Source organism: Cervus canadensis, chromosome 8, assembly GCF_019320065.1.
Source record: "Cervus canadensis isolate Bull #8, Minnesota chromosome 8, ASM1932006v1, whole genome shotgun sequence".
Classification (NCBI taxonomy): Eukaryota; Metazoa; Chordata; class Mammalia; order Artiodactyla; family Cervidae; genus Cervus; species Cervus canadensis.
Window position 1 is genome coordinate 28,045,533 of NC_057393.1, and position 19,952 is coordinate 28,065,484.

The window sequence follows — 19,952 nt, forward strand, 5'->3', positions numbered from 1 at the left end:
AATATTCCATTGTATATATGTACTACAACTTCTTTATCCATTCATCTGTTAATGGACATCTAGGTTGCTTCTATGTCCTCGTTATTGTAAGTGCTGCAGTGAACATTGGGGTACGTGTATCTTCTAGAATTGTGGTTTTCTCAGGTATATGCCTGGTAGTGGCATTGCTGGGTCATATGGCCTATTTTCCACAACCTCTCCAGCATTTATTGTTTGTAGATTTTTTGATGATGGCCAGTCTGACTGGTTTGAGGTGACACCTTATTGTAGTTTTGATTGCATTTCTCTAATAATAAGCGATGTTGAGCACTTTTTCATGTGTTTATTAGCCATCTGTATGTCTTTTTGGAGAAATCTCTATTTAGGTCTTCTGCCCATTTTTTTGATTGGGTTGTTTGTTTTTCTGGTATTGAGCTGCCTGAGCTACTTATATATTTTGGAGATTAATCCGTTGTCAGCTGCTTCATTTGCAATTATTTTCTCTTATTCTGGGGGTTGTCTTTTCATCTTGTTTATTGTTTCCTTTGCTGTGCAAAAGCTTTTACGTTTAATTAGATCCCATTTATTTTTGTTTTTATTTCTGTTACGCTATTAGGTGGGTCATAGAGGATCTTGCTGTGATTTATGTCAAAGAATATTCTGCCTATGTTTTCCTCTAAGAATTTAAGTCTCTGATCTTACATTTAGGTCTTTAACCCATTTTGAGTTTATATTTGTGTATGGTGTTAGAAAGTGTTCAAATTTCATTCTTACATGAAATTGTCTAGGTTTCCAGCACCACTTATTGAAGAGACTGTGTTTTATCTGTTGTATATTCTTGCCTCCTTTGTCAAAAATAAGGTGCCCATAGGGGCATTGATTTTTCTCTGGGCTTTCTATCTTGTTCCGTTGGTCTGTATTCGGTTTTTGTGCTGGTACCATACTGTCTTGATGACTGTAGCTTTGTAGTATAGTCTGAAGTCAAGAAGGTTGATTCCTCCAGCTCCATTCTTCTTTCTCAAGAATGCTTTGGCTGTTTGGGGTCTTTTGTGTTTCCATATGAATCGTGAAATTTTTGTTCTAGTTCTGTGAAAAATGCCATTGGTAATTTGATAGAGATTGCATTGAATCTGTAGTTTGCTCTGGGTAGTATAGTCATTTTCACAATATTAATTCTTCCAATCTAGGAACATGGTACATCTCTCTCCATCTGTTTATGTCATCTTTGATTTCTTTCATCAATGTCTTATAGTTTTCTAAATACAGCTCTTCTGTCTCCTTAGGTAGATTTATTCCTAGGTATTTTAATTTTTTTTATTGCAATGGTGAATGGAATTGATTCCTTAATTTCTCTTTCTGATCTGTCACTGTTAGTGTATAGGAGTGCAAGGGATTTCTGTGTATTGATTTGGTATCCCGTGACTTTACTAAATTCACTGATTAGCTCAAGTAATTTTCTCATTGTATCTTTCACATTTTGTTTATCTGTTCATGTGTCAATGGATTCTTGTATTGCTTCCCCCTTTTGACTATTGTAAATAATACTGGTATGAACATGGGTGCAAAAATACTTGAGTCTTTGCTTTTCACTTCTTGTTTTTGAGAGTATGCAGGTTAAAGTGTCTTTAGGTCAGTGGAGTAAAATTCTGAGATGCTTAAAAGAGAGATGAACTTGAACTTACAAGATTTTTCTTTTGATCACTTGGATGTGTGAGGGGCTGGTTAGTGGAATTCTGATTAAAGTTACGATTTTGGGTGGCAAATACAGGTATTGGTCCTAGATAGCTTGTTCCTCAACCTTCAACAAATGTTTTTTTAAGTGAAGTTTAGGAGGAACCAGTAGTTTCATAGATCTCAGCAGGGGGAGTTCATGGACCATTCCTGGTATGTTTCTGTTAATGTAATTTATCTTCAATTAGCTATGTGACTTCGGATAACTTATTAAATCTTTCTGAATTTTAATTTGGTCATCTGTTAATTGGGACCATTATTAGCTCCTTCATGGGATACTCAGTAGGTTTCAGTGAAAGTGATGTACTTTAAGTGCTTTACATAATGCCTAGCATCATCTGCTGCTGCTGCTGCTGCTGAGTCGCTTCAGTCGTGTCCGACTCTGTGCAACCCCATAGACGGCACCCCACCAGGCTCCCCTGTCCCTGGGATTCTCCAGGCAAGAAAACTGGAGTGGGTTGCCATTTCCTTCTCCAGTGCATGAAAGTGAAAAGTAAAAGTGAAGTCGCTCAGTCGTGTCCGACTCTTAGCGACCCCATGGACTGCAGCCTACCAGGCTCCTCCATCCGTGGGATTTTCCAGGCAAGAGTACTGGAGTGGGGTGCCGTTGCCTTCTTTGGCTTGGCATCTAGCATATACCTAATAGATGTTACCTCCCTTGCCATTTATGACTTTTGTGTTTCTCCCTTTGAAAAGAGATGACTGCAGTTTGGGGGAGATGATTTCTGTAGTTAGGTGTCTCTTTTTAAGCTGTCAAGTGGAGTGCAGTAGAAAAGAGGAAGATTTGAGATAACAGTTTTCCCTCTATATCCATGGGTTCTGCATCCACAGATTTAGCCAACCACAGATCAAAAATATTTGGAAAAAAAAGATTCCAGAAATTTCCAAAGAGCAGAACTTGAGTTTGCTCTATGCCAGCAGCTATTTACATGGCTTTTACATTGTATTAGGTATTGTAAGTAACCTAGAGTTGGTTTAAACTATATAGGAAGATGTGTGTGGGTAACTATACCATTTTACTTAAAGGACTTCAGAATCTATGGAGTTGGGTGTTTTGGGGGGGAAGTCCTGGAACCAATCCTACCCACCCCCCCACCCCCACAGTGGATACTGACGAACAACTGTACTTGATGTGAACTTCTGGCACAGTTAGTGATTTGTATTAGGTGTCATTCAGCAGAAAGATATGATCCATTTCTCTATGATACATGTATCTGGCATTGGTGTTTTGGGAGAGCCTACTCCTGGGGCTGCGAAGGATTGGGGCCAGTGAAAATTGTCTGTTAAGGTCTGGAGGGTCTAAGCCACCAAGCTTGTCCTCATCTGAAAAGATACTCTGCAATAAACTGTGCCATTCTGTTTTGTGGGATGAGTAGCTATTGCTCACCTAATGGGCAAAACTGTTTACACAGTATTGGGTTTCTGTAACATAGGCCCTTTTTCTTTGGAAATCCCTCAGACTAATGATCATATTTTTGTTGAGGAAGATTTTATGTTAGTCTCTTCTCCCCTGCTTCCTTTTAAAACTATTATCTAAAAATTAGAAACGTGGTAACTAAAGTGTTTTAAAAAGAAAAAAAATATATCCTGCTCCACCGCTTATCTTCACAATGACTACAACATGTATCATGCTTGATACCAAACTCAACAGAGATATGACTAATTAACAATCTTATGTTTATACAACCAGTACCTTATCTTCTGTAGTCATCTTAACTCTTCCCTCTGTGTACTGTTACCTCTGTGACTGTCCTTGGAGCAGTTTGGCTGGTCACGTGCCCAGACGGCACCAAGTAAACAAGTGGGTCACGGGTGGTTTTCTGAAAACGTGCGTGTGGAGAGTGGCGAGGCAGGACCCGCCCGGCATGAGCTCTGTGCTCCTTGTGTGTTGGCACCGAGATCCCGAGTACCATTCCATTTCTCTTCCGTCCTTAACCTGCCCCTGGCCCACGGCTATTCTCTGCCCTACAGTTAAACCCTGTTCATAGCACTGTAATAGCTTATGAATAAACCTGGCTACTAATTGTTTATACTCAGGTTTTTTTGTTTGTTTGTTCCATTTCTGATTTTGCATAAAGAAAGGGGATCCTAGTTTCATTTGAGGAGAAGGAAATGGCAACCCACTCCAGTATTCTTGCCTAGAGAATCCTGTGGACAGAGGAACCTGGTGGGCTGCTGTCCATAGGGTTGCACAGAGGCGGAAGTGACTTTGCATGCATGCATACATTGGAAAAGGAAATGGCAACCCACTCCAGTATTCTTGCCTGGAGAATCCCAGGGACAGAGGAGCCTGGTGGGCTGCCATCTATGGGGTCGCACAGAGTCGGACACGACTGAAGCGACTTCGCAGCAGCAGCAGCTCCATTTTGAAGTTCAGATCCAATCATGATCTATGTTCAGTACATAATTTTGAAGGAGACACCCAGAGTGAAGGGAATAGGAGCAGTTTTAGTTGACATTTATTATTAGTAGTATTATTTTTTAAAGATCCTAGTGAGAAAACAGAAAGAGAAAGGGAGGTAGAGGTGTGGGAAAGATGAGATTTGAAGAAGAGAGATGAGGGACTTCTGTAGTGGTCCAGTGGTTAAGACTCTGAACTCCCAATGCAGGCGGCCCAGGTTCTATCCCTCGTCAGGGAACTAGATCCCACATACCGGAACTAAGAGTTTGCAGGCCACAACTAAGAAATCCCACATGCTGTAACTAAGAACTGGCATAGGCAAATAAATGTTTTTTAAAAAAACAATTAAAAATAAAGAGGAGAGATGAAAGCTGACATAGAGGGCCTGCTGAGGTGGTTTTTGCTGAGAAAAGCTACTAGGACTTTTTTAGTGTTGAGAATGAGTAGAAGAAAGGTAATAATGAGGTGTTAAGCAGCTGTGCTATAATAAGTAGCTGAGGACCAAGAAAAGAACAGCACCAAGTAGATGGAAATAACCTTGGAGCAGCCAATAGGTGGAGAAAGTTATAAACCAGAGTCTTCTAGGGAAGCATTGATAATAGTATAGTCAGCAAGTCTTAAGCAAACCATTTATACATAAGCTTCCTTCTGTCTTAACATTTGACTACATCTAGCTCAGATGGTAAAGAGTCTGCCTGCAGTGTGGGAGACCCGGGTTTGATTCTTGGGTTGGGAAGATCTCCTGGAGAAGGAAATGGCAAACCACTCCAATATTCTTGCCTGGAAAATCCCACAGATGGAGGAGCGTGGCAGTCTATAGCCCATGGGGTACCAAAGGGTCAGACACGACTGAGTGACTTCACTTTCACTTTTAGCACCTTTGTCTGTTGTTGTTGTTCAGTTGCTAATCAGTGACTCCATGGACTTTTGCAACCCCATGGACTGCAGGCTTTTATCTTAATGGAATGAAAGAAGGAACACTAAACTGGAGACCAGGTTCTAGTCCCTGCTTGGTCACTAACTAGTTGGGATGGTGGTCGGGGGTTGTTTTTGAATCCAAAAATGAGGGAGTAGGATTAAATAACCTCTAAGGTCCTTTCTAGCTCTAAAAATTTAAAATCAACTGTGTTGAAGCCTCACAGACTTTGAACTCCCATCACATCGGGTCAGAGGATAGAAGACCATGTGTGTGTATATAGGACACTGAACAGTTGATAGAATGCTAAGTCAGAGAGATGTTGAAGGAAAAAAGTGTTATATTATGGGATATTTGGGGTATTCCTTCTTAAAGAGGAATCATGGTTCCTGATGTCAGAGGGAAGCCAGTTTTAAGGTTACTTTGTTCATTTTAGCTGCCTTTTAAATTCCCTCTAGAGAATGGTGACTTCCGGGTAAGAAAACCCTGGCTTTTTTCAGAAGGTAGGGGGTCTGACCTGAATTGTCAGGGATAGAATGCAGGTTTTCTTGATACAGACTCTCAGAGTATTGCAGTGCTGGACTCTCTTTCTCAACACTTTTTGACTCTGCTGGCATCGGTGACAGTTGGAACGCAGGCCACCTCTTGGCCTGTGCTAGAATTGCTCTCTTCCTCCCCTCATATTTATCACTTTGTCATCCCTGACTCTGAATCCCAGAGATCAAGGCTAGCTGTAGTCCAGCAGAGGAGCAATAAATCATTGTGCTCACTTCCTTTCCTCCAGGTTTTCTACCCCTTAATTACCACATAACCACTGCTGAGGTTGCATCTTTGTGCTGTGTGTGCCTGGGACAAAAGCCTTCGTTGATTGGATGTGTACAAAAGCAGCTTTGTTTCTATCTAGCCATTGTGTTTTGTAGAATGCTACATGTATTACCCATCCTTTTTTCTTGTCTCCTGTGAATTTGTAGAGTCTTACTGCCAGAAGATTTATCCATTAACAGGGCTTGTCTAAGCTCCTGGGTTAATGGGGGTGGAGTGGGCAGCCCCTACACATTAAGAAGAGAGATTTGGGCTGGGTTAGTCTTTTTCTTGGCCATGCTGCAGCTTGCAGGATCTTAGTTACCCAATCAGAGATTGAACCCAGGCCACGGCAGTGAAAATGCCAAGTTCTAACCAATGGACTGCCAGGGAATCCCCATGGGTTAGTCATTTTTATGTGGGTTTTAGCTAGTCCCCTTCATTCTCTGAGCTCCTGGTAGGAGCTTAGTAGATTGTATGATCCAGAATGGTATCCCATGGAGCTTTTTTGGGTCCAGTCCAATAGATGAGTTGTTAACAGACAACATCAAAAGAGCCAGCTGCCTATCATTTGCCTTTCCATTGGGAAACCTTAGAGAACTTGAGTCAGGGTGAAGAGTTCGTAAATGAGGATGCCTGCCTCCTTCAACCCTAGCAAGGATTTTTTTTTTTTTTTCCTATTTGAAGGGAAGAGTCAGGCTTTAGAAACAGAATGTAGACAAGCTCTTATACTTTTCCTTGCCTGCTGTTTCTTTACTGTACCTGTGCTTTTAGAGGGTTGAGAGTGAGGGGTGTTGTGTGGCAGGCACCAAGTATCTGGAGAGACTTACTCCTACTCATCATTCCCTGCTGTTTCAAATCTAAGCTCACATCTCTTTTCTAAGAGTAGTAAACTTCACACAAAGCTCAGATGAGAGAATGGACTTCTCTGCTGACAAAAAAGCAGGTATGGTCTTAGGAAAGGAGTGGTCAAGCCTTTTTTGTATGTGTGTATGTAGAAGTAGGACAGGCTGAGGGGGAGAAGACAAAAGGACAATCAAATACTTGTAGCCGCTGAACCCCTCCTTTATATTCCCCATCACACAGGGGAGATAGGTACAGTGGCAGTGGCTATGGTGGGCCCAGAAGCAGGACTGAGTTTATAGCCTTGGGTGAAAGAGTATAAGGCAACAGTTAAATTATTTTATGCTTAATGTTTATTGGCAAAAATGTCTTTAAAGCTGTACTGTTTAACTAGGGACTTAGCAGTCAGTCTCATGATTGAGATTGCTTAGGTTTTGGCACTCTCTCCCCTCATTAAAGATTACAAGGCAAAAAGGGGACCTTTTCAGTAAATGTTGTCACAATTAAGAGAGGACAGAGCATGTTGCACTCTCATTTGAATATTTAGAACAGTTAAGGGCTCTTTTTTTCCCCTTCATGAGCTCTTTTTTTCTCCAGAACTAAAGCAGTAGGTTCTACACTATGTCTGTTGATCATTTAGATTCGAAAGATGTCCTTCTTAGCAGTAATGTTTGAAATAGATACGTAGCTAAAACTTGGTGACTTGGAACGCTAGCAGCCTGGGGTGAGAAGGGACGTGCAATAAGCTGAGGAAATTTGATGGGAAATCAGCATACAGGTGTAAATTTGGAACACTGAAATGTCCATTTTATAGTCAAATTTCTGAGCTTAATTGCTATTTAAGAAGTAAAAAGTAGATTTTTTAAAACCTTCTATGGACAGATAAGCAGATATGTGCTTGAGAAGGTCAGTGCTTGCTTCAACTACACTTGCTCTGCCTGCCTTTAAAATTTTCCTAGTAGCTGTGATATACTCATTCTAGCCCTGTTTGGATTTCTTTAGATCTAGTCTACTTTCATTTAACTTTATTGGTTATGCTTTGATTATCTTATCAATGCCTTTTTTTTTTCCTTCTTTTTAAAGCGTTGATAAATTTGCTGAAGTTCCTTATGTCAAATGAGACTGTACTTTTGGCAAAGCACAACATTTTTACGTTAGCTCTTATGGTGAGTAGCAAAAAAACACATTTATTTTTCTGAAGTTATACTCTAGGGCAGAAACGGGCTGGTTTGAGAAAGGAGCTGGTGTTCTAAGGATTAAACTATAGGGGGATACCAGGCCTTTATTTTCCCTTTGGATCAGAATCTCTCTGCTAGTGCTTCCACTTTCACCTGTGTCTTTGGAGAACCTGGGGCTCTTTCATGAAATAATGGTAAGACACACTGTTATATAATATTCCCACCACACAGATATAAGAGGTATAAATTAATTTCAAGGGGATCAATGATATGGAAAGGTAGAAAATAATTAGAAAGTGATGAGTTTTCAGTAATTATTACTTTAATGTAATTTATTGAATGGTAAGTTTTATAGAAGTTAATTTTTAATAATGACTGTTTAATAACCAGAAAATTTAACTGCTCTTGAAAGACAATAAGAGCTGGCTACATAGCACACTACTGATAATACCCTTCTGAGTCTTCATAGTATGATGTCTATATATGGGCTTTTGCTTCTTTTTTAGATTGTGAACCTATTTAATATGTTTATCACATATGGAGATACATTCCTGCCCACCCCCAGCAGTTACGATGAACTCTACTATGAGATTATTCGCATGCACCAGAGCTTTGACAACCTCTACTCTATGGGTAAGCTGTCTTCTTTTTATTTTTCTCTCCCCGTCAGCTGTGGTTTTTGGTCTATGAAAGGTAAAGACTGCAAAAGATTCTCCCCTAGTTGCTTGGTGCCCTTACTTGGCACAGAACTATAGTAGTCTCCTTTTCTCAGTTAATAAGATAGTATGTGTGGACTTCCTCGCCTTTAGGAACTCAGAATTCATCTCAGTAGAAAGCTGGTTAGCATCCCTGTAGCCCTTTCTTGATGTTTGTGAAAGAGAGAAAATAGGGAGGCTTGTAGATTTAGTGAATGCCAGTGAGATGGGTGTGAGAGTGGGTGGGAGTTGACAGCAGCAAATAGAAGAGCTTGGATTCCAAAGGAACATTGTGTGATTTGAGAAGGTACGAGGTTTTAAGGATTTTTAATGTACCTCTGTATTTTTAGCATAACTTAGAAGAGGAAGTGGGCATTAGATAAAAATCTTTTTTGCAAAAACCTTTTGGTGATTGACTCACCAAAAATTTACTCTGCAGCCATGAGTATTCCTTATTTCTATAAGAGGTCATGTATCCCTGTAAGTTTGAGTGAAGAGTCTAATCAAACCTACCTAAGTTTAAAGGTCAAGAAAGATTTCTGTAGATTTCCCAGAAATAGCCGCTTAATAAAGGTGTCTATTAAAAAGCTCCAACTTATTAGCTTTATTGGGATGTAATCGATATATAATACACTGCATTCTTTTTTTTTTTTGGCCATGCTGAGGTATTTGGGATCTTAGTTCCCTGACCAGGGATGGAACCCACACCCCCTGCAGTGGAAGCATGGAGTCTTAACCACTGGAGCCTCAGGGAAGTCCCAAACTGCACTTTTTAAAAGGATACAGTTTTTGATAAGTTTTGGCATGTGTCTATGTACATGAAGCTGTCATTAAATCAAGATATTGTACATACCCACCCCCTCCACAGATTTCCTTGTGTCCTTTTATGTCACTTTTACCACCTCTGTCCCTTATCCCTAGGCAACCCCTGATCTGCTTTCTGTCACTATTGATTAGTTTACTTTATCCCTGTTGTTGGGACTGTTTATGACAAGTTCATCTTCTGCTTGGGACTCCTGTATCATGAGTAAAGTAGAGGGGATTTGGAATACCTGGAGAAAGAGTAGAAGCAAAGAGTGGAAAGAAGGATTGCCTAGGAGGAAATTTTTTTTTTCTATTTCCCTGCTTTCTCATTCTCAGTGTAATAGCTTTAGCATCATGTCAGCTCCCCTCAGAATAAGAGGTTCCCATTGTCATATCAAGTCACACGTCTTTTTTTTTAATTTGGAGCTAGGAAGTCTTCCATGAGAACCCTCTAGCAAATTTCCCACTGGCAGAATGTTCTCAATGTACCCTGGTGTGGTTTGCATCTACCCGGCTTTTACTAGTGTTCTTGTTTTCAAGAATATAGAATTTTCCAAGGGTGAAGAGCTGCCCCAGAGGCTTTAGTACCCATTAATGAATGAATAAAGAGGTCTTTCAGTGAGGAAAGGAAGGAGAGTTCGAGTGGGGGAGGTGTTTTATAGATATCTGATTTACCTGCGCAGTTGAGCTGTGTACACAGTCAAATGAGATCAACGTTTGCAGCTACAGCAACAAGAGAAGAAAGGATATCTGGGAATGCTCAGATGTACTAAGAAAGTACAAAGAGGAAAGTGAATATTTACTTAATGAAACACAACAAATAGTAGGAGGTGGCATGTTTCAGTACTCTCCATTTTGTGTAAAGTATGATGAAACTTCAGGTGGAAAAAAATGTATTTTTTAGTCAGGTTTTTTGAAGTATAATTTACATATATGGTATAATTCACCATTTTTAATGTACTGTTCTGAATTTCAGCAAATGCATATAGAAGTATAATCACAGAAAATCAAGATTTAGAAGAGTTTTACCATCTCAAAAACTTCTGTCTTCTCTGTACTCCTGTGAGATCAACTCCTCCACCCACTCCTGTGAGATCAGCTCCAAGCCATTTTCTAGCAACCACTGATCTATTCCTTGTCCCCATGATTTTGCCTTTTCTAAAATAGTATATAGATGACATCATACCATTTTTTGAGTCTGGCTTCTTATACGTAGTAATATGTTTGAAGTTATCCATGTTGATGCATGTATCAGTAGTTTGTTCCTTTTTATTATGGGGTAATATTGCATTATGGGAATATGCCAGTTTAGCTTATTCACTTATCAGTGGAAGGACATTTAGAAAGTTTCCAGTTTTTTAGGGATTGTAAATAAAACCTCTGTAAACATTTTTGTACACAGCTTTATGTGAACACAAGTTTTCTTTTTACTTGGTACCTTCCTGAACATATGGAGCATATTTACAATAGCTGTTTACTACACTTGATCTTAGCCAAAAGGCCGAGAAGCGAGGTACAATAGCTGTTTTAATGTCCTTTCCCACTAACTCCATCATCTCTCTTCATGTCTAGGTCTGTTTTATTGACTGATTTTTCTCCTGCTTATGGGTTATGTTTTTCTGGCTTCTTTGGGTTTTTAAAATTAATTAATTAGGCTGCATTGGGTCTTAGTTGTGGCACATAGGGTCTTCATTGCATCATGTGGGATCTTTGGTTGCAGCACATGGACTCTCTAGTGGGATCTTAGTTCTCTGACCTGGGATTGAACCCGTGTCCCCTGCACTGCAAGGTGGATTCTTTTTATTTTTTTTTGAAAAATTTTTATTGAAACAGTTGATTTACAATGTTGTATCAGTTTCAGGTATAGAGCAAAGTGATTCGTGTGTGTGTGTGTGTGTGTGTATACATATGTGTATTCTTTTTTAGATTCTTTTCCACTATAGGTTATTATAAAATATTGTGTATAGTTCTGCAAGGTGTTTTCTTAACCACTGGACCACCAGGGAAGACCCTTTTCTACTTCTTGAATGCTGGTAATTTTTAAATTGGATTTTGAACATCGTGATGTTAATGTTGTAAGGTTTGATTTTATTATGTTCCTTTATATAATGTTAGACTTTGTTCTGGAATGCAGTTATGTTGTGTGGAATCAGTTTCATCCTTTTAGGATTTGCTTTTAAGGGTTATTAAGTTGGGTTAGGAGAAGGCAATGGCACCCCACTCCAGTACTCTTGCCTGGAAAATCCCATGGACAGAGGAGCCTGGTGGGCTGCAGTCCATGGGGTCGCTAAGAGTCAGTCACGACTGAGCGACTTCACTTTCATTTTTCACTTTCATGCACTGGAGAAGGAAATGGCAGCCCACTCCAGTGTTCTTGCCTGGAGAATCCCAGGGATGGGGTAGCCTGGTGGGCTGCCATCTGTGGGGTCGCACAGAGTCGGACACAACTGAAGCGACTTAGCAGCAGCAGCAGCAAGTTGGGTTAAGAGCAACTTTTATTATAGGCTAATTTGGCCAGATTACTAATGCAGTACCCATCTGAAGATTCTTCCTGATAATTCATATATTAGTAGGTTTTTCTACTCTTGCTGGTGGAAATGCAAATTATTTTGTTTGTAGAGCCTTCCATGAGCTCTACAGTTTCTTCTCTTTTCCAGTGGTTCTTTACCCCCAGGCTTGAGTAGTTTTCCCTTTCTTACGTGTAGATCATTGCTCAGCAGAAGATGTAAGAGGACCCCTCTACAAACTTATAGAATACCCTGTTAAACTCCCTCCTCTACAGTACTCTACCCCACAAATTCTAGGTGCTTTGGCCTGTCCAGTTGCTGATCTCTGTGTCTTTGATTTGGCAAGCTTCTGGATTCTGTTTAAGTTCCTCCTCTTTGCCCTGTAGATTGGAAACTTTTTCACACAGTAAGCTGGGATAATTCTTGGGCTCGCCTTGTTTGTTTTCCATCTTCAAGGATCACAGTTCTGTATACCCGTTGTCCAGTGTCTGAAAGTTGTTGTTTCTCATATTTTGTTCAGTTTTTTCTTGTTTACGGTAGACGGGTTAATTATATCTGGTTACCTCATCATGGCTAGCAGAGGGAGACTTTTGATAAAGACACACATTTAATATTCCTATGGCAATTAAGCTACTGCAGTGATATCCACTGACAAGGAAGGACCTCAACACAAGCTACCCTGAACCATAAATGATACCATATTTTGAACTGGTTTTTTTTCCTTTTAGAAAAAGTTAATTACCAGTGCTAAAGAAAAAACAAGGTGCAATTTTTTTATTTAATACAATCTCTCCTTTCTAGTATGACCACTATTTTCATATGGGCTTCCCAGGTGGTGCTAGTGGTAAAGAACCCGCCTGTTAATGCAAGAGATGTAAGGGATGTGGATTTGATCCCTGGGTTGAGAAAATCCCCTGGAGGAGGGCACGGCAACCTGTTCAAGTATTCTTGCCTGGAGAATCCCATGGACAGAGAAGTTTGGTGGGCTACGGTCCACAGGGGTCGCAAAGAGTCAGACACAACTGAAGTGACTTAGCATGCATGCATGCATTAGTCTACTTTATGCATAGTTTTACATAATTGTGATCATGTTATCCTACTTCTTTTTTTTTAACTATTATAGAACATTTTTGTATTTTTTTTTTTGGTAGTTTTCTGAAGTTTCTTTCTCTCTCCCCCCTCTCTGTTTTTGCATAGTGCGGGTACAGTTTATTGAACCATTCTTTCCTTTCATGAAAATTATGGTTGTTTCCAGTTTTTGCTATTACTTAAGTCTCTTTTTTAAATGGCTGCATGGTATGCTGTTTTTGTGTATCATACTTTGTACTACCTAAACGATAACTTTAGCTTGAGGCGTTTGGGCATTTCGAGATAATTTTGTGTTTAAATTTGGGAACTTAGAAAAGAATGTAAAAGCCAATGGCTTGGAAAGCTTGTTTCCCTTGGAAATGCAGTGATGAGGACATCTGGGTGCCTGTTCACTAAGGAACAGAAGTGACAGGATGTTAACAGAGAAATAATCCATGAACGGAGTTGAATACCTCTCTGAGGTAAGGGGAGTAAAATTCAGCTCAATTCCACAAATACTAGATCCTCACCATCAGAGAATTAATGATTTAGTGGAGGGTGGTCTAGTGGAAAATGGATATATCTAAACAGTTTTTGCAACTGAGTTGAAAAAAATACGTCTGACCTGCTTGAAACAGTTTTGTTCATTCATGAATAAATTTGTGCATACACTTAATGAAACCCTCAGTTGAGACTGAAAAGCTCTAACTTGAAACTGAGTTCCCCTGCACTAAATCTTGTAAATTAGGAAAGCAGCACTCTGATAATGTTTTATTAAGGCTTCCATCTTCTCTTTTGTAAAATTGGATGAATTTATAAAAATGAAATATTGCTGAAATAGATGCAGAGCAGCCAGATGAGTTTTCTTTCCCTATAACAGCTATATGCCCTCCCTCTAGGACAGCGGCTGCTACTACTACTCTTGCTAGAGGAATACTGGTCAGGAGTTGGTAGTGATGGTACCTAAGCAGATTGGTTACACGCTTTTTAATGTTAGGCTCTGATTAACTTAACTAACTAACTTTCTCCTCTGTGAAAGTCTTAAGTATATTCCTGCATTTGTTTGAAAGACAGTCTATTTAATGAATAATAGCTAATACTAATACTTATGTAACAATTACTGTGTGCCAGGTACTGATCTAAGGTTTTATATATATATAACTTACTTGATTTTCATAATAATCCTTTCATGTAAGTATTGCTGTTTTTCTCTAGTAAGTGGCAAAGGCTAGACTTGGACACCAACAGTTGGCTTCAGAGTTCACACTCTTAACCACTCAGTGTATCAAGTACAGGCTGTAGGACCATTCCCTCCAGGTTTAAATTCTAGCCCCATTACTTACAGTTCTGTGAATGAACTTGATTGATTAATTGTTTGTCTCCTCTGAGTCTCATATGTGTGCTGTATTGTATATATTCTTTGTCCAGTTTCTGGCACATAGTAGACTCTCTACATGTTTAGTTCATATTCATTATTCACTCATTAAAAATATATACTTAGAGTGCCCACTGTATGCTTGTTCTTTCAAGGAACGCTTGTGCTGGTTTGTCTCTCTTCTCAAAGAGCATAGGTACTGTAATGTGTGGCCCTGAAGCTCATAGCTGGTAGAGAATATGCATGTGTTTGTGCTAAATTGCTTCAGTCATGTCTGACTCTTTGTGACCCTGTGGGCCATAGCCCACCTGGCTCCTCTGTTCATGGGATTCTCCAGGCAAGAATACTGGAGTGGGTTCCAGAGTATCTTCCCAACCCAGGGATCAAACCCAAGTCTCTTACGTCTCCTGCATTGGCAGGCGGATTCTATACAACTAGCACCACCTGGGAACTATATTTCCATCATCCCTTCTGTGAGTAAGGGTGTAAGAGACTTTGGTCAGAGAAGGGAAGAATATTCCAGTTGATTCATGTTGCAGGTCACACAGTTAAGTCAAGGGAGCTAAAGTAGGTTACTGTTTGATTGAAACATGACCATCCTCTGTCTGACAAGATTATTTATCCTATTTGACCCAGTTTAGACCTGTAGGAGAAAGATATACTGTATGTGGAACAGGTAGGGACACTTACTCAGCTGGCCGATTCCACTAAATCGGCCCAGCTGTTAGGGAAATGATTAATGTGGCAATCAGGTTACCCTCACATCACCACTCCAGTGTAGATTTTAACTGAATGCAAAAACTAAGTATGGAAACATTTTAGTGGGGAGTGGAGAGAGGGAAACCCAAGGCAGAGGAGTAGAATATCTTGATAGAAAGTGAAAGAAAGAGGAAAAAAATTGCGGGAAAGATAGTTGAGAATAAGCCCTTATATTTTTTCTCTAGATTAGAATGTCTTAAATAGAAGATTGGCACAGACTCCATTTGGTTTTTCCAATAGTGATATTCTGCATTGTGTCTTCACTCATATTTGTTTAATACCAGTGGTCTGACACATCTTTGTTCTTTCCTTTTTTACAGTCCTGAGGCTTTCTACCAATGCAGGCCAGTGGAAAGAAGCAGCTAGCAAGGTGACTCATGCGTTGGTTAATATCAGGTAAGAAGTGAGGATTTATCTCTTCCAGAGTTCTGTAGTTAATCCTGAGGTTTATTGTACCTTTCTAAGTGAAATGTATTGAACATCACTACTATTTTAAGCCCTGATGTCTGTAGGAGTGGAAGAAATTTTCGTATTTGATCAAGAAAAGCAGGAATGCATGTGACTTTCATTTTGTCATGTTGAAATAGCTCACAGAATTTGCTCGTTTATGAATTTTCTTATCAGGAGATAGTTGGAAACCCTTTTCAGGCCTCTTTGTTGCCAAAGTGGTTTCTGTGTATAGGCCATCTGAAAGCTTTTCTCTGGAAATTTTTTTCTGCCTTTCTCCATGAGTTGAATGAATGACTCATGGGATCTGGAACTTTTGACGTTTTGCTTTACATGGCTATTTCTATTTGTGGTAAACAGAGCCGAATGGAGCTCATGGGGCTAAGTCATTTTAGGTTCCTTATGAAACAGCATGGCAATTACAGAGTGCTATATATATTGGATAAAATTGAGTCAGACATGGAGTTGGTTTAGGGTCTTGAGAAAATAGCACACACTCACAGGAGAGAGCTGTTTGTAAATGGAGAGAATGTGCTTTCAGTGTCATGAAACCTAAAGCTGACTTGTGTTACATTCCTCGCTCCCTTTGTGCCTATCATTTTTTATTTTCTCAGCAGTTATTATATTGCTCTTGCAAACAATTGAAAAATTAACATTGAGTAGAAGAGGCAAACCCAACAGATGGGGAAACTTGATTTAGCTCCAGATGTAAGTTTTGCCAGACATTCCCAGTAATAGTAATGCACATTTACAACTTGGTATAGATTCTAATTTGTGACAGAGCTGAGATTCAATATTTATTTCTGTATCTTTCTTTTCTTCCCACCCCTTTCTTTTAAGATAAAATGTCCTGCCCCTGCAGTGACTTACTAGTGTTTGACAAGTCTGGGAACAAAAGAAAAAGTGTGAAATGTGTGTTTTGGGAGGGCGGGGGTGAGGGAGCAGGTAGGTGAGATGTGCTAACAAGATTGCATTGAGGGTATTGAAGGTTGATCTGCCTTACCTGACCCCCAGAGACATTTTGCAGCAAACATGGTTTTATAAATCTCACACCTTCATGTATATTTGCATCTAGCAAATAAGCCAGATACTGTAGTAAATCCTTATGATAAATGTGACTTTCTGTAGGAATCAGGAATTACAAACTGCCTTCTCCTAAAGAGCCCTTGTGACTGAAGGACAGTATGACAAATGTGGGTGTTTGAAAGAAACACCAGATTCTGGACTACAGAATGAAGCGCATATGGGTATAATTTATGTTGTGTTTATTCATGTATTTACTTAGGGTTTTCAGACAGTGCCTTTTCATCTGGGGCTTGTTTCCTTGATCACAGTCTTTTATGTTTCCTTTATCTTCTGCATTGTTGCTTTTCCTTTCAGTGGCTTCTGGTTTGGCTGCTGTCCTTATTCTTCCCAGGGGCCATCAAACAGCTGACTTAAAACTATTGACCTGTCCTTTTTCTGAATACACCAGAAAGGACTGGCCTGGGCTTAGAGCAGATGCCTATAACCATGACATGGTTCTCTTTGTAAGTCAGGCCTATACCTTCATTTTCATTCCTCAAACTTCTTGATGAACTTGCTGCAGACAGTAATTATATCATCTTCACTGTTGCTAATGAATTAGACTTGGAATATATGTAGAAAATATCAAAGATCCAGTCAGTTTTTTCAAGAGATTGCTGGAAAGATGTTTTAGAATATCACTTATTACACTAACACCAGATCAGGGGAATATATTGGTGATGCTAAGCCTGCAGAAGTTTACTTTTTTCCTTTTTAAAATTTATTTTCATTTAGAAAGTGCTAAACTAGGTACTGCTCTTTCAAAAATTGCTGTCTTCTTCAGTCATCAAACCCTATAGAGTATACTTTTTAACTAATGAGGAAACTTAAGTCTTGAAGATATTTGAATTGCAAAAAGTCTCACAATTCTTGTGTGTCAAATCTGAGGATTAATCATAGTTCTTCTAATTCCAAATCCAGGGCTCTTTCTTTTATATTGTAACGCCTCCTTCTTTAGTGTTACTATGGAGGTAAGCAGAAAACTCAGTATGATGTATTGAAAGGAGCTTGAGCATGGGAATTTGAGTTACAGAAACTGGGTTTTTAATTTTTGTCTCTACCACTTAATATGTGACCTTGAGCAACTTATGTCTGGACCTCTTCCTATCTATAAAATGGAGGTCATGAGGATATCAGTTGTTTTATAGAGAAGCAGTTGTCAGACTTATGTATGTTATAGTACTTAGAAAACTATAAAATACTGGTCATTTCATTTAGCATAATATCTTTACAGTTCATCGCCAATGTAGCACTTGTCAGAATTTCCTTCCTTTTTAGGCTGAGTAATATTCCAAGTATATAGGTGCCACGTTTTATTTATCCATCATCCATTGATGAGATCCCAAGTGAATTGCTTCCACCTTTTGGTTGTTGTGTTTTTGGCTATTTGTACATGGGTGTACAAATATCTGTTCAGTTCCTGCTTTTGCTTCTTTTGCAACTATACCCAGAAGTAGAATTGGTGGATTGTGTAGTAAGCTTATGTTTAATGGATAGATGCGAAGAGCCGACTCACTGGAAAAGACCCTGATGCTGGGAAAGGTTGACGGCAGGAGGAGAAGGGGGCAACAGAGGACGAGATGGTTGAATGGCATCATCAACTCAACGGACATGAGTTTGAGCAAACTCTGAGAGTTGATGATGGACAAGGAAGGCTGGCATGCTGCAGTTCATGGGGTCACAAAGAGTTGGAAATGACTGAGCATCTGAACAATAACCATATTTAATGGGGCTTCCCAGGTGGCGCTAGTGGTAAAGAATCCAAATGCCAATGCAAGAGACACAAGAGATGCTGGTTGAATCCTTCGGTCTGGAAGATCCCCTAGGGTAGGAAGTGGCAAGCACTGCAGTATTCTTGCCTGGAAAATTCCATGGATGGAAGAGCCTGGTGGGCTAGAGTCAATGTGGCACCCAGAGTCATATACAATTGAGCAACTGAGCACACCTCAGTTCAGTTGCTCAGTCATGTCTGACTCTTTGCGACACCATGGACTGCAGCATGCTAGGCTTTCCTGTCCATCACCAACTCCTGGAGCTTATTCAAACTCATGTCCATCAAGTCAGTGATGGCATCCAACCATCTCATACTCTGTCGTCCCCTTCTCCTCCTGCCTTCAGTGTTTCCCAGCATCAGGGTCTTTTCTAATCAGTCAGTTCTTTGCATCAGGTGGACAAACTATTGGAACTTCAGCTTCAGCATCAGTCTTTCTAGTGAATATTCAGGAATGATTTCCTTTAGGATGAACTGGTTGGATCTCCTTGCAGTCCAAGGGACTCTCAGGAGTCTTCTCCAACGCCACAGTTCAAAAGTGTCAATTCTTCCGCACTCACCTTTCTTTATGGTCCAACTCTCATATCCATATGTGACTACTGGAAAAACCATAGCTTTAGACAGACCTTTGTAGGCAAAGTAATGTCTCTGCTTTTTAATATGCTGTTTAGGTTGGTCATAGCTTTTTCCCCAAAGAGCAAGCATCTTTTAATTTCATGGTTATAGTCACCATCTGCAGTGATTTTGGAGCCCAAGAAAATAAAGTCTGTCATTGTTTCCATCGTTTTCCCATCTATTTGCCATGAAATGATGGGACCGGATGTCATGATCTCAGTGTTTTGAATGTTGAGTTTTAAGACAGCTTTTTCTTTCTCCTCTTTCACATTCATGAAGAGGTTCTTCAGTTACTCTTCACTTTCTGCCATAAGGGTGCTGTCATCTGTGTATCTGAGGTTATTGGTATTGTTCCCAACAATCTTGATTCCAGCTTGTGCTTCATCCAGCCCAACATTTCACCTGATGTACTCTGCATATAAGTTTAATAAGCAGGGGGACAATATACATCCTTGATGTACTCCTTTCCCAATTTGGAACCAGTCCATTGTTCCATGTCCAGTTCTGACTGTTTCTTCATGACATGCATACAGATTTCTCAGGAGGCAGGTAAAGTGAAAGTGAAAGTCATGTTCAACTCTTTGCCACCCCATGGACTGTACAGTCCAGGATTCAAATTCTCCAGGCCATAATACTGGAGTGGGTAACCTTTCCCTTTTCCAGGGGATCTTCCCAACCCAGGGATCAAACCCAGGTCTCCCACATTGCAGGCAGATTCTTTACCAGCTGAGCCACAAGGGAAGCCCAAGAACACTGGAGTGGGTAGTCTATCCCTTCTCCAGTGGATCTTCCCAACCCAGGAATCGAACTAGGGTCTCCTGCATTGCAGGCAGATTCTTTACCAACTGAGCTATCAGGGAAGTCCTAGGTAAAGTGGACTGATATTCCCATCTCTTTAAGAATTTTTCACAGTTTGTTGTGATCCACACAGTCCAAGGCTTTGGCATAGTCAATAAAGCAGAAGTAGATGTTTTTCTAGAACTCTCTTGCTTTTCTT

General features: G+C 39.9%; 1 protein-coding gene and 1 pseudogene across 2 annotated transcripts in view; one reads left to right on the forward strand and one right to left on the reverse strand.

Moving 5' to 3' along the window:
* Positions 1 to 19,952, forward strand: part of ARMH3 (armadillo like helical domain containing 3) — a 171,059-nt gene that overhangs the window by 65,826 nt on the left and 85,281 nt on the right. For both annotated transcript variants that reach the window (XM_043475627.1, XM_043475628.1), the window contains exons 21-23: positions 7,755 to 7,837; positions 8,356 to 8,482; positions 15,378 to 15,453. In XM_043475627.1, coding sequence (XP_043331562.1) covers positions 7,755 to 7,837; positions 8,356 to 8,482; positions 15,378 to 15,453 — 286 coding nt within the window. The remainder of the gene's footprint in view (positions 1 to 7,754; positions 7,838 to 8,355; positions 8,483 to 15,377; positions 15,454 to 19,952) is intronic.
* LOC122446952 lies at positions 10,690 to 10,861 on the reverse strand (annotated as a pseudogene).